The following is a 15579-nucleotide window of genomic DNA, read 5'->3' as shown; positions in this document are numbered from 1 at the left end:
GAACTTGAGATAATTCCTATACTTTCCCATTACACAAAGACTGGACAAGAAATAATACAGGTAATTCTCCCATAAATTGAAATTTTCTTAGGTTTATTTCAGGGACCCTTATGGATGCCGTTGCTCACAGACATCAAAATATAATTTCAAAAGCATGGTTCCCATATTCCTAAGAGTTGGGGTTTGGTCATTCATTAGGTCATGAATTATGCCATCGTTGAGGTGGAGGAGGTAACAAGTTACTATGGGTAATGGTAAAATATATAAACAAAGGAGAAAATATTTAGTTATCTTGTTCTGAAAAGAAACAGGGAAGATATAGAAATCATAGGATAAATGATAGATTACTAATTTGACCTTAAATAAAAAACTATTTTTATTAAATATTTTATATTAGTATGGATTTTTTATATTAATACATATTTGAGATTATTTTTGTTATATTGTAGATGTTTCTAATCTTATTTAACATATTTTTGTATATTCATGGAAATTTAAGGTTATTTTTGATAAAAGATACTGTACATACATATCTACTCTTATGTAAGGTTTTCTGCCGAACTTTATGATATAAAATAAATCTCTAGTCCTGAAAATTACTATTACAAGCTATTTAAATTAATAAAATTACAAGTTAATGTTACATGTTATAATCATACTTATAGTCCTGTTAGGTAGGCTTTCAAGGTGAAGCCAAAAGATATTTCATTTTCATTTTTTTCATGATAGGATTCCTTTGAATTACTCTGGTTGTTCTGGAAATCACTTTGTAGAACATACTGGCCTTGAGCACACTGAGATCAACCTGCTTTTGCCACACAAGTACTGGGATTAAAGACATGCCCCATCACTCTCTGGCCAAAAATACATTTTCAATAAGTCATCAAATATTTCCTATTCAAAATATGGCACTTAAGATGTTATGATTATATAAGGCATGTCTGTTCCTGACAACACCAATCTACTTCAGAGAAATTATGGATATCATAGAAATGACTAAATGTAGTTAACTTTCTTGCTGTCAAGACTTAGGCACTGGCAAGAAACTGCCCTTTGAGTTGACTACTGACAGTATACTGTCTAAATTAGATAGGCAGGACATGAAAGAAAGTGACAGCTGAGCATTGCCATGGCAAAGAAGGACAATCCTTCAAAATTCCTGCTTCACAGAAACTTGGTCAGATTTTCTAGGTGTATAGGCTAAAGTTAAAATTCCAACAGTACAGTGGAATCTTGGGTGACTGTCCAGGCAGTCAGTAGTTTATGTCATTTCTTGGATTTTTAAAATTGTTTTCATTGAGGTATATATTTTTCTCTGCTCTCCTCCCTTCCTGATTTCTAAAGTGATTGTGCCAGTTTGCATGCCCACCAGCACTGGAGAAGTTTTCCCATCACCCTACATCCTCTCCAGCATAAACTATCTTCAGTGTTTTTGATCTTGGCTATTCTTACAGGTGTAAGGTGGGATCTCAGAGTTGTTTTTACATTTCTTAATGGCTAAGGATGTTGAGCATTTCCTTAAGTGTCTTTCAGTCATTTTATAGTCATCTCTTGAGAGTTCTGTGTTTAATTCTGTACAATTATTTTTCTATTGGCTTATTTGTTCTTCTGATGACCAGTTACTTGAGCTCTTTATATATTTTGGATATCATCCCTCTGTTTGATGTGGGGTTGAAGAAGACCTTTTCCATCCTGTAGGCTGCCGTTTTATTGAACATTTCCTCTGCTTTTCAGAAAGTTCTCAGTTTTAGGTGGTCCCATCTATTAAATATTGCTATTAGTGTTCGTGCTGCTGGGGTTATATTTAAAAAGTGGTCTCCTGTACCAATGTGTTCAAGTGTATTTCCCACTTTCACTTCTATGAAGTTCAATGTGGTTGGTTTTCTGTTTTGATCTATTTGGACTTGAGATTTCTGCATGGAGATAAATAAACACTATATTTTCTGTTTACTCAGGGAGTACTATAACCTTCACAGGTCTCTAAAGGACTTAAATACTAGATAATTGTAGTTTTCTCTGTTACCAAATTGAAACAACTCAGAAACTAGAATGAAATATGTAAGGTTAAGAGATATAAAAAGTTTATTTTAGGGTGGGATAAATAATGATTTAGGTACAACACTTTGGACTTACCTAGATAGGATATATAATATAGTATTTTCTCTAAATGTCACGCCCACCTTGACCATCAAGGAAGACACAACACCCGGACTCTTCTTGCAGGCAGTTTTATTCAGGACTTTCTTACAGAATCGTGATCTCTCTCTCTTTCTCTCTCTCTCTCACCCCGGGCAAACCTCTCCTAGCCCTTAAAAAGGCACAAGCTGCCAACCCTGGATTGCCACATGGGCAGTGCCCATAGGTCCACACATATGCAAGCAGCTGACAATAATTGTGTGATAATAGCATGAGTCAGGCCTTAGCCATATTAGAAGTTGATTATCACAGAGAGCACTCACTTTCGGGATCACGGAGGGCAGAAGCCAGCACCATCAGGTGCGGCTCCACACAGCTCTCTACATCTAAATTTACCAAATACAAATGAATTGGTCACTGTTTCCTATATATATTTGTACATAGTTGTTGTATATTTTGTATATAGCTTTACTGTGTTGGTTGAATCCTTCACTTTTTATTTAGTAAGAAAGGGGAAATTATGACATTTTGATGATGTTCTCATAATACAGTTTGCTTGGAGTCAGGACAGAGCTAACAACAACCTCATTGTAAATTACCCTAGAAGTTTGGATGTTGTTGACCAGGTAGGAATCAGGATTATTAAGGCAGGCTTGAGAGAAGATATGGGCTCTTTTCTTGCATGGATAAATTGAAGAGGTAGTAGTCACCAGTGGCTGATCAATTGATTTTCTGATCTTTCAAGTTCTTACCCTGCTATCTGACTCCTGAGTTTTATTTCATTTTAGTTTGGTTTAGTTTGGTTTAGTTTTTCTGAGACAGAGTTTATCTGTAGCTTTGGAGCCTGTCCTAGAACTCATTTTGTAGACCAGGCTGGTCTTGTACACACAGAGATCTGCCTGCGTCTGCCTCTTGAGTGCTGGAATTAAAGGTGTGTGCCACAACTGCCTGGTCAAGGCAGTTTTAATTTTAAATATCAATTAGATTACTGCTTCAGTAGGGATAGAACTAATTAAGTAAGCCCTTGGAAAGTGAAGCCTCACCAGTCACTGGTGGTGCATTTCTGTGAGTTCAAGGCCAGTCTGGTCTACAAGAGCTAGTTCCAAGAAAGGCTCCAAAGCTACAGAGAAACCCTGTCTCAAGAAACACAAAACAAAAACACAAAACCAGCCAAACAAAATATGTAGCCCCATGTACCTGAGAGAGAACCACGGGGTTTGGCATTTACTCTGCTGAATTTTCATCTTTCCTTGACACAATCTTCCCTCATTTGTCCTCATTCCTCTCTTTCATTAGTCTTTTGTTTCTTCTTCTTTTTTTACCTTGACTGCAGTGCTTCCTTCCACCATTCATCTCAGTCTCATATTTCCCCCAAATCTCTCTTCATTGTTTACCTTTAGAGTCTCTGTGAGCACCAATAACTCCTGCTTAGTTGATTCTGTGGGTTGTGTTAACCTAGTGTCCTCAACCAAGGTGGGAGGCAGTTGCTATGGTACTTCCTCCCCATTGCCAGCAGGGTCTTCTTATCTCCTCTTATTGTTTGACTGCCTGTGTCTGCTCCTGCTGCTTTGAGTTCCTGGATTAGGCCAGTTTGGTAACAATTGTCTGAGGCACCATTCTATAAGAATAACAGAATATTATGAGAAATCATTTCTTGGACTTTTTTCCTATCTTGTTTGGTTCTATCACAGACCTGTAGTGAAGTGAGCTTCAGGTCTTGGACATCCAATTAGGATGGGCATTGTCTCCTTCTAATGGAATGGGCCTGAAGTTTCACGAGTTATTTGTTGTTTACTCCTACAAGTTATGGGGAACAAATAACTCAACACATGTTACAATCAGGACTAGATGTAGATGTGACTGTTGCTGGGTTGGTGTTTCAGTCCCAACATTGAATACTTCGCCTGGTTAGAAAAGACTCCACAGGCTTTTTATCCCTCTTTCCTAAAAGTCCTTGCTAGTGGCATTTTTATACAACCTAATGAGTATTTACTCTACTAGGTACCATACCAACTCCTAAATGTTCCCCAATTCCTGTAGTCTTTCCTTATTCTCCCTACATCCAACCACCCTGATCCTGATTTCTCCTGTTTCCATACCCAACTACCGCCATTCAATTCAGAAGACCTATTCTAGTGCCCCTTTCAGGGAGATTGATGTATCCCTCCCTTGATCCTTTGTTGTTAACTAACTCTGTGTCTGTGGATTATAGCATGAATATCCTCTACTTTAAAACCAATATTAATGTATAAAGGAGTTTACACTATTGTCATTTGTATTGTTGGGTCTTGAGTTACGTTGAATCCTAATTTTCAGAGAAACTGACATACTGTTTTCCAGAGTGGTTGTACAATTTGCATTTCCACCAGCAATGGAAGAGTCTTCCCCTTACTCCCACATCCTCTCCAGCATAAGCAGTTATTGGTGTTTTGATCTTAGCCATTCTGACAGGTGTAAGGTGGTATTGCAGAGTCATTTTGATTTGCATTTCCCTGATGGCTAAGGATGTTGAACATTTCCTTAAGTGTCTTTTGGCCATTTGAGAATATTCTATAGAAAATTCTCTGTTTAGTTCTGTACCCCATTTTTAATTGAATTATTTGAAATTTTGATGTTTAATTTCTTGAGTTCTTTATATATTTTGGAGATCAGTCTTCTATCTTATATGGGATTGGAAATTTATTTTCCCATCCAATAAGCAGCCTTATTGTGTTATTGACTGTGTCCTTTGCTTTGCAGAAGTTTCTCAGTTTCAGAAGGACCAATTTATTTATTTTTCCTCTCAGACTCTGCGTTTCAGGTGTTATATTTAGGAAGTGGTCTTCTGTTCCATGCTTGTTAAGCTACTTTTCACTTTCTCTTCATATTTATCGTTGTGAGCCTAGCCTTTAACGGCTGAGCCTTCTCTCCAGCCCTCACTTTCTCTCTTTTCAGTTTCAGTGTGATCAGATTTATATTACGGTCTTTATCCCCTTTGGACTTGAGCATGGTGATAGATATGGATCTATTTGCATTCCTTACATGTTGATATCAGGTTATGCCATAACCATTTGTTGCAGATGCTTTCTTTTTTCATTGTATAATTTTAGCTTATTTGTCAAAAATCAGGTGTTCATAGGTGTGAGGATTAATATCTGGGTCTTTGATTCAATTCTGTCATTCAATCTGTCTGTGTTTTTGCCCATCATCTCTTCCTCAAACCTCCAAAATGAACTGTTTGCTTAATTAAAACATATGTTCCCAGGTGTCTCAAATATCTCAGTGTACCATTTTGATACTGTCCCGAGCAGTGTGTAGTCCAAACCTGGTGTTTAGATGGTGAAACAATTACATAGTGCAGTTGAAATCTTCCTTGTGTGACTCCCACTTCTTTTGGAGACTTCAGAGTCACTGTAATGCATGCTCATATTTCATTGCAAAAAAACTTAATCATTTTAATTGTCATATGCAGCAGATCTGTAAGAGGTTAAAGATGAGTATTTGTTATGTATGCGTAGATATCAGAGAGAGACTCAAACCCAAAATTAAATACAGGAAGCTAGATGAAACCTTTCCCTAGAAATAGTTATTTCCCTATATGATCACTAATATTATGGCTAAAGAGATATTTGTTGTTAATTTCTCCCAAGAAATTACTGTAAGCTCTTTGCCAATGTTCACTTCCTGTCCATAATGATTCAATTTCAACATTAGTAAAACATGCTAAATTTTTTTTATTGAGAAAAGGAGGAAAAAAAAACAAGTTTCCACCTCCTCCCAGCCTCCCATTTCCCTCCCCCTCCTCCCACCCTTTTCCCCCTCCCCCCACTCCTTTCCCCCTCCCTCTCCAGTCCAAAGAGCAGTCAGGGTTTTCTGCCCTGTGGTAAGTCCTAGGTCCTCCCCCCTCCATCCATATCCAGGAAGGTGAACATCCAAACTGGCTATGCTCCCACAAAGCCAGCATATTTAGCAGGATCAAAACCCCGTGCCATTGTCCTTTGCGTCTCATCAGCCCTCATTGTTCGCCATGTTCAGAGAGTCCAGTTTTATCCCATGCTTTTTCAGTCACAGTCCAGCTGGCCTTGGTGAGCTCCCAATAGATCAGCTCCACTGTCTCAGTGGGTGGGTGCACCCCTTGTGGTCCCAACTTCTTTGCTCATGTTCTCCCTCCTTCTGCTCCTCATTGGGACCTTGGGAGCTCAGTCCAGTGCTCCAGTGCAATAATGACGAATATCTTGCATATCATCATAGAATCTTCATCTGGTGATGGATGGAGATAGAGACAGAGACCCACACTTGAGCACTGGACTAAACATGCTAAAATTTAACCTTGGTAAATTCTTGCTAATAGACGAAGTTTCAGTTTTCTTTTTAAAAACAACTCAGTTTCTTTTCCACATAACTTTTTAGTCTTTCAGTATGTTTATATGTTTAAAATATCGATTATAAGATAATATCTTTCCTCTGCAGTAAAATACCTATAGGGAATGCATAGAGCATAAAATGTCTAGAATGACGGCCAGGAGGTGGTGGCTCAAGCCTTTAATCCCAGCACTTGGGAGGCAGAGGCAGGTGGAGGTCAAGGCCAGTCTGGACTATAAGAGGTAGTTCCAGGACACATTCCAAAGCTACATAGAAACCTGTATCAAAAAAAAAGTCTTGAATGTAACCAAACTCCAGATCCAAACAATCCATAAGTACCTTTTATAATTTTATTTCTACTAAACCATTTTTTTCTGCTTTAGATGATAATTCTCTTTGGCTTGTCACCTTTTATGGTTTGGTTCTAATTACTATTTTCAATTTTTTACTCCAATAATGGGATATAGATGGTCAATGTCTTGCAACAATTTCTGAAATTTATTAAGATTCCACATATAACCTCTCCTAATTTTTAACTTTTGGGCTCAAATTTTTATAACACTATTTTATATGCTGAATAATTAATACAATCACCTTTTTGTATATTTTCAGAAGTAATTCCCAAGGAGACAAAGTTTGCTTTACTTCACCAACCATTTTCTCTAAAGTATTTACATTTGAATCAGCTAATGACATTCCATATAATGTTGAAAACATACCTAACTTGAGTATAATTTCCATTGTAATAAATAACAAAGTACTAACATCCAGTACTTTATATCCTAATTGGTTTATAATAATAACTTTCAAGGACTAGAAATTTTCATTACATGTTTAAGTGAGTTAAATTAGATAAAATGGTTTGAGTAAGAATATAAAAATCATAGACAGTATGTTTTGATAAAAATGTCAAGTTTATATCAAAAGGGAGCATCCATATCTATATCAATATAAAATATATAAATAAGTAGTTGCCTTTTTAAATTAATTTTAATGATCTATACTTTTACATCATACACATATATGCCCCTTTATTTTTTTTTTTTAGATTCAGTAATGTACACTTTTATCCTATCATTTCATTGGGTGCCTTTTGTAAGTGGATGTATATTTATGAATATATAGAGCTGGTTTTGGAGAAAGACACTGGCTCTGTCCCTCTATAAATCCAAGCATGTCATTAAAATAAAAATTCAGAGTTTCTCTCTCAATGTCAGGATCATGGGACAGAAAGAAGAATTTAGAAAAATTTTCACTTTTCTACATTTCTACTTTCAAGTCTATTGTACATGTCATTGAATATATATGTCTGTATATGACTATAAATAATGTTTCAGTTTTCCACAATGCACAATGAATTTTCCTGCAGTAATTTCTGAAGTTTCAGGAAGAAGTTGGGGCCCCACAACAACAACTCAACCTGGTTGATACAATGGCATGATGATGATAGTGCTACTACCAGACGTGTTTCGCATACCAGCTGCTCAAGATGGTTCCAACTTGGTTAGCTGAAATGGTCCACTTTTTACAATGTTCTGGACAGACCTTATAAGAAGAAGATCAGAAAAACTTTACATAATACTCAGAGACTATTTGCAGTTATACCAGACAGTAATCTTGGAACTTAACCATCATTTTAGTTTCGCAGGATCCCATAGAAAGAACATCGCCCCCATGACAGCTGGAAGTAATTCTAAAAGACTACATCCCCTCTCCCAACAAAGTTTGTCCTAGGGTTAGGGACATCATTTAGGGGTTGATTATAATTGGTATAGGGTTGTGGGTTGGAAGGGAAATTTTATGGGCTCAGGGATTTCTTTGAAATAAAAGGGAAAATTGGATGGAATAAGATAGTGTGAGTTTACATACATTAATAATAAGTAAGTAATAGAGTGAATTCTTGTGAGTTATAATTTATAGGCAATTGCTTTGATATAGATTTTTGTATGTTGATATAATGTTAAATATTGAATATTATATGCATTCATGCTTCTACCAATGCTTAAAACATTTTATATATTAATAAATATATTTATCAAATTGCAATGTACATTTCTTCCACTGATCAAGATACCTATTCATTGGTTACATTTTGAGCCCATTGTCCTCATTTGTTGTACAATTGTTTATTGTACAATATTCTAATATGAAGTCTTAGTCTTTAAGTTATATAGGTATTAGAATTATAGATCAATAGTCATCTATGTTTGTCTTACTTATAGTTAGAATAATCAGGTTTTTCACACACATGAAGAATAAATGTTGAATAGATAGGTAAATCAGCCACTTCAAACAGCTGTAAAATATGGATTTTACATAACCTAGGGTACTGTTGAAGTGAGACACAATTACTACTGGTAGCATTGTCTATTTTCCAGAGAATGTTGAGCACCGGAGACACTCAAAGCTTGTTTTCTTGTTGTCAAAACTAGCCTTTGGGCAAAGACATGCTCATGCCTCAACCTCTGACAAAATACATGGTATCCAAAAATGGATAAGCAGTTCTGTTAAATCTTGACTGGCATTCATCTCAGAAACAAATATACCTACCTCTGTTTGCTGAGCATTGTGGTAAAGGCAAAATACACCAATAAGCCCAGTTTGCCCATCTTTTTTTTCCTTTCTGTAGGCATTAATTTTCTCATGCATACAACATACTGTTGATCTTTTCTCTTTTTCTTTCCCCATGAATAGATACTGCTCATATAAGGAGGTATCCTATACAAATGACACAGAAATAACAGAATTGATTCTCCTTTTCAATTTCCTTCTAAAGTGACTGTCTATGTCATGGAACAAGAATGGGGAACACCAGAATTGTAAAACTATACTGTCAAAGAAGTATGCATTTCACTCTCATACTTACACTGTACTCATATATGGTATATTTTTGAAGGAAGTGACCTATGATGATGTGCACATCAACTTCACTAAGGAAGAGTGGGATTTACTGAATCCTTCCCAGAAGAATCTCTACAAAGATGTGATGCTGGAGACCTACTGGAACCTAACTACTATAGGTGAAAATGAATTTCTTTCATGTTTCAAAATATGGAGACAACTTTTCCTTGGTTTATAATTTTGTTCTGTAATTTGTTTTAGAGAAAGAATAATGGGGTGAATAACACAGTCACAGTTTTTAGGTGCACTTAAGATAATAAGCTAATTGTTGCACATTCTTAAATAATATAACTTCTATTCTGGTACTGTATTTTAGGATACTTTTGGGAAGACCTTAACACCAAAGAGCATTGTAAATGTTCTAGAAGACATGCAAGGTAATTTTCTTGGGCAAGTTCATAACAATTTCCCTTAAATAGTTTGTAATGTGTTCTGGAACTTTAAAACAAAAGCAAAAGTGTAAATAAGCACAGCTTTAAATATATTGATGGTTATTAAGTTCTCACAAATCCATATACCTCAATTTCTTGTATATGAATTGCATCTGCAAAGCCTTCATTTAAGAAAAAGTCTAGGTAGCAATGCCTAAACAGATATCACCATTTGATTCATAGCATCATGAGAGCTATGTTGTAGAACTGCTGCTTCATTTGCTTCTTGCTATTCATGACAGAAAATGTATACATATTTCAATGATGATGAGTATAGCTGCAAAACTTTCTACTAATTCAATAGCCCATGGTAAGCCTTGTATCACTCATATACTTTTTGTGACTGTGCTAAGTTTAGTGAAATCAGATTAGTCAAGGGTCAAGGGGCAGTGATGTGGAAAAACCTTAATATCTATACCTCAAGTCTCTGAAAGTTGAAGCTTGTGGATTCATTTTGGAAATCTTTTATACACTATTCTTTTTTTCATATATATATATATATATATGATTTTTTCATATATATATATGATATGTCACTCTTGACACAAGTGTATGAGCATAGGAATATGGAATAGGAATATGGAAATATTTAGCATACCTCTCCTTAAGAACAATTAAGAAGATAAACTGTAGTTCCTATGTAGAGTATACATGTTTAATTTGATCCACAAATACAAAGTTAATTTATTTTCTATCATCATGGTTAATACATAAATACAAACTCACATTACAACAAAAACAAACAAACAAACATGAGTTCTAGGTCTATGCAAATACTTCTGGGTGTCTTAGTTCACTTACCAAATGTATAATGATTCACAATATAGTAAAATTATGAATGGAGTAATGTTTGTAAATGTTGTAATAAGAGTGGCGGGCTACGTTCCTGGCACCCGGCCACCCGCATGGCTAGCATTATCCGAAATAATTACACGGAAATTGTTTTCTTTTAAACACTGTCTGACCCATTAGTTCCAGCCTCTTATTTGCTAACTCATACATATTGATCTAACCCATTTCTAATATTCTGTGTAGCACCTTGGGCTGGTGGCTTACCAGGGAGGATCTTAACCTGTGTTTGTGTCTGATGGGAGAATCATGGCGACTCACTGACTCGGCTTCTTTCTCTCAGCATTCTGTTTTCTTTACTCCACCCACCTAAGGGTTGGCCTATCAAATGGGCCTAGGCAGTTTCTTTATTAATTAACCAATGAAAGCAACAGATAAGATACAAGACCCACCTCCATCATTTCCCCTTTTTCTGTTTAAACAAAAAAGAAAGGCTTTAACTTTAACATAGTACAATTACATATAGCAAAACAGTTATCAAGCAAGAATTACAGTTACAATATTTATATCTATTTTATCTTTTATCATAACTAAGGAAAACTATAACTATTTATTTATTCTTCAACTCCATCAAGACTCCAGAGTGATATAATATTACCTAAGTAAACAAGAAATCCAAAACTCTAGAAATGACAGAGACATCTTGCTCCCTGTACAGTCACCCAAAGTTCTTTTGTTTCGTTGGGGCATCCGTCTTCGGCCTTCAGACCCATAGTGTTCAGCAGACATTTCCATGAAGCAGGAAATTTCAAAGACAGTTCAGTCACTTTCTGCTGTGTCCTGCAGAATGTCTTGCAGACTCTTTCATGAATCAGGAACCCTGAAAGAACATCTTGCCTTTAGGCAAGTTCAGCTGTCCTTTCTCTGCGGGTTCTTTGTGTCCAGTTTATGCAACAGTCCAGGCAAGAGCAGTTTCTTGCCCAAATGGCTATCAAACTCCATAAGGAGCCTCTTCGATGCCCATCTTCCTCTTGAAGTAGCTTGATGCTGCCAGGAGCAGATGTGTCTCATTGTCATGAAAAGCCCTAAGGGATTAAAACATTTAAATGCCATATTCTTATTCTGCAGTCTTTAAAAGATATAAAGAATACCTATCTAACTGAAATATATCTCTATATATAACCTGAATATCTAACTAACATGACTACAAGCTTGACTAATATTTATGATTATCCATCAACAACCTGTATTTCCTAATTATACATTACATTTTAAAAATGAACTACACAATCACAATACCTTAATCAAGATACTGAAATACATATACGTATAACAAAATTGACCTTAAAATCCACACCAATGCAAATTATTCATACCTATATCATATCCCCCTTTAAATGTAAAAGAACATTTATAAACAATATTTGGGAACATGGGCACAGTTTTTTTCTCTCCAAACTGCTTCCTGCTGAATGGGGGTGCTGTTATTCAGGTCTTTTATGGGATAACCTGTCTGCTAGGTTCATCTCAGTCGGCAGTTGAGTGAAGTAATTTTCTGAAGGTGTTCACAGCAACCTCTCAGGAGGGCATGATCATACCATATTGGGATAGACACAATCCACAGGGTCTCATCCTCTGTGAAAACAAAAGAAGAAACTCCTTTCCAAAGCATCATATCCTTAAACCAAAATTCTGAAGTCATAATACCCTTATGAAATCCATTCTGGTTCAGCTTGGTAGCCCATGTAATAAAATGTCTCTCTGTACTTAGCTCCTGTACAGTCAAAAATTTTAAAGAAAGCACAATAATACAAAGAATCCAGACTCACTGTGAATTTTCCATTTTTATGTGTCTTATTTTTACTCTATCAGTTTACTTTATTCTGTCTCTTTAAAGACTTTACCCTTTTTTTAAAGACATTAACTTTATTCTTTATATTCTTTTTCTTCTCTCTCCCAAGCCTACGTACATTCATCCAACACTGTAACTCATTTAGTGGTCTTTTATGTCTGAATCTGTTTTATTGTGAATCTGTAATTTTTTTTTACTATCCAGGAGCATTTCTTAAAATGTTAAGCAGTTCTTAAAAACTTAAGTTGCACCATGTACAGGTAATATGGTACCACCTGAGTCCTGCCTAGTCTAAACCTTAACCATGCTATTATTATGGTAATTACGGTAGTTCCTGCTGAGACCAGCATAGTTCAGCATGGTTGAGCTGAGCCTCTCCTGCCTCAGAGCCATTTGGTGCCCCTGAGCCACTCACAGTTCCAGGCACATGGCAGTCCACATCGCCATCAAGCGAGGTGTACCACTTTACTCCAAATGCTCCATTCAAAAGCTCTGTCTCCAGCAGGAGCCAGACAGATATGGTGATGGCGGCACAGCCCAGAAAGCCGGCATTTTAAAACAGCCAGTTTTTTCCTGCTGCTGAGTCAGGAAAACTTCTTTGTGGCAAGCCACCCACAAAAAGCCAAAGCTGTATTAAACTCTCTCCCTTTTCTAAAGACCTCTCAGGTTTTTAAAGTGGATGTAGTCCATCACGTTAGAGAGCCACTCTGTCATAATATGAGTGGGTGGGTGCCAGGAACGTAGCCCGCCACTCTTATTACAACAGGTAAAGCACTCAGTATATGCAGTTCTCTTCAAAAATGTAAAAAATACCCTAGAAAAATATAGGTAGTGTTATAGATGAAAAGGTAAACCATGACACAATGGAATTTATCATCACAAAAATTTTTTCTAGATGTAAAATGACCCCCAATGAGAGAACAAAACATGATTTTAAACAAAGCTATAAAACCTTGATATTAGATTCCTTTTTACAATTTGAAAAAATATGAAGTTAATTCATATAGGTATAAGGTACAACTGCATTGAATGTGGTAAAGCTTTTACATGTGTAAATTTTGCTTGCAGGATTGAAAGAAATCAAACTGGAGAAAAGTTTTCAGTATATTCTCACTGTGGTAAAGTCTTGTCTTATAACACTCATCTTCTAAGGAATGAAAAAACACATAGCGGAGAAATATGCTGTGAAATTAAGCAATGTGATGAAGTCTTTTCTTGTCACAATCATCGTGAAATGCATAAGAGAACACACAGTGGAGAGAAACCCTATGAATATGTTCAAGATAATAAAGACTTTCTGTATGTAACTCATCAAAGTCATAAACGAAAACATACTGGAGAGAAAACATATGAATGTAATCTGCATGGTAAGGTCTTTGCTGATCAGAGCCATCTTCAAAAGATTAAAAGAATATATACTAGAGAGACACCCTATGAATATAATCAGTGTGGTAAAGACATTACTCAATGTACTGTTTTTCAAACACATAAAAGAATACAAACTGGAGAAAAACCATATGAATATAATCAGTGTGGTAAGGCCTTTGCACGTCATATTCATCTTCAATTGCGTAGAAGAACACGAACTGGAGAGAAAACATTTGAATATAATCGGTGTGGTAAGGCCTTTGCACACTACAGTAATATTCAAAGCCATAAAAGAACACATACTGGAGAGAAACGCTATGAATGTAATCAGTGTGGTAAGGCCTTTGCATGGCACAGTGGTCTTCAAAGACATAAAAGAACACATAATGGAGAGAAACCTTATGATTGTAATCAGTGTGGTAAGGCCTTTACACGACATAATCATCTTCAAATGCATAAAAGAACACATACTGGAGAGAAACCCTATGATTGTAATCAGTGTGGTAAGGCCTTTGCACAACACAGTCACCTTCAAAGCCATAAAAGAACACATACTGGAGAGAAACCCTATGAATGTAATCAGTGTGGTAAGGCCTTTTCTCAAAACAGTGTTCTTCAAACACATAAAAGAACACATACTGGAGAGAAACCCTATGAATGTAATCAGTGTGGTAAGGCCTTTACACGTCTCAGTCATCTTCAAAGGCATAAAAGAACACATACTGGAGAGAAACCCTATGATTGTAATCAGTGTGGTAAGGCCTTTGCACGTCTCAGTCATCTTCAAAGGCATAAAAGAACACATACTGGAGAGAAACCCTATGAATGTAATCACTGTAATAAGGCCTTTGCATGTCACAGTGATCTTAAAAGGCATAAAAGAACACATACTGGAGAGAAACCTCATGAATGTAATCAGTGTGGTAAGGCCTTTGCACACCACAGTAATTTTCAAAGCCATAAAAGAACACATACTTGAGAGGAACCCTATGAATATACCCAGTGTGGTAAGGCCTTTGCCCTTCTCAGTCATCTTCAAAGGCATAAAAGAGCACATACTGGATAGAAACTCTATGAATGTAATCAGTGTGTTAAGGCCTTTGCTCAACATGGTGCTCTCAAATGTATAGAAGGACATATACTGGAGAGAAACCCTATGAATGATATCAGTGTGATAAGGCCTTTGCAGACCCCTGTACTCTTCAAAAGCTTAAAATGTAACATACTCTAGAGATACCTGTGAATGGAATGTGGTAAATTCTTTTTCACAATTATCTCCAAATACATAATATGAGCCCTTCTGTAGAGAAACCCTGAAGATAATTTGGATACTTTTCAAAAATATGAGAAAAAAATCATACTGTAGTGAAACTATAAATGAATTCAGTGTCATAATGTTTTGTGTTTTATATAAGAGTAAGACTTAGTGTGTAGTCATCTGAGAAAGCTTGTGCATATTATCATAATCTTTTGGACCTGATGAAAAAGCTGGGTGCTTCTTTTAAATTGTTCTTTTAGATGTCAAGCCACTTACAGTCAGTTAACAAAAATCAGTTATTGTGTAGAAAAAAGTTTGAAAATGTCAACAATTTGTTCATGCATCATTATAACTCTCTTTATTTTAGTTTGAACCAGCAAAGTAATGGATAAATCCTTTTCAGTTACAGGAAGGGTATTCCAACTTTGGTCTTCAAACCACAGCCAAAGGAAAGAACTTTGTCTTTGAATCCAGAACTAGATAATGAAACAACATCTCCCTGA

At 36.1% G+C, this 15579-nt stretch overlaps 1 protein-coding gene across 2 annotated transcripts; it reads left to right on the top strand.

Moving 5' to 3' along the window:
• The first annotated feature begins 9463 nt into the window (after positions 1-9463).
• On the top strand, positions 9464-14797 carry LOC121458887 (zinc finger protein 431-like). 2 transcript variants are annotated; one of them, XM_041668248.1, is made up of 3 exons: positions 9464-9497; positions 9695-9755; positions 14104-14797. In XM_041668248.1, exons 1-3 carry the CDS (start codon positions 9464-9466, stop codon positions 14795-14797), a joined length of 789 nt encoding a protein of 262 aa, XP_041524182.1. The 2 variants fall into 2 exon arrangements, with proteins under 2 accessions (XP_041524182.1, XP_041524181.1); XM_041668247.1 differs by having other exon boundaries at positions 14026-14797.
• The last annotated feature ends 782 nt before the right edge of the window (positions 14798-15579 follow it).

The sequence above is a fragment of the Microtus oregoni genome, unplaced genomic scaffold (genome assembly GCF_018167655.1).
Source record: "Microtus oregoni isolate MIOR12 unplaced genomic scaffold, Mior012 000018F_ref0000195, whole genome shotgun sequence".
NCBI lineage: Eukaryota > Metazoa > Chordata > Mammalia > Rodentia > Cricetidae > Microtus > Microtus oregoni.
Note: the sequence above shows the minus strand (reverse complement) of the source record. Positions and strands in the feature narration are given on the sequence as shown.

What these genes read in the sequence shown, in the direction of transcription:
- LOC121458887 (XM_041668247.1), top strand. Translation starts at nt 9,464, where the DNA reads ATGCTGGAGACCTACTGGAACCTAACTACTATAG. An exon ending in CTGGAACCTAACTACTATAG is followed by an intron (nt 9,498 to 9,694) that starts GTGAAAATGAAT and finishes ACTGTATTTTAG; the next exon opens with GATACTTTTGGGAAGACCTT. An exon ending in TGTTCTAGAAGACATGCAAG is followed by an intron (nt 9,756 to 14,025) that starts GTAATTTTCTTG and finishes TCAATTGCGTAG; the next exon opens with AAGAACACGAACTGGAGAGA.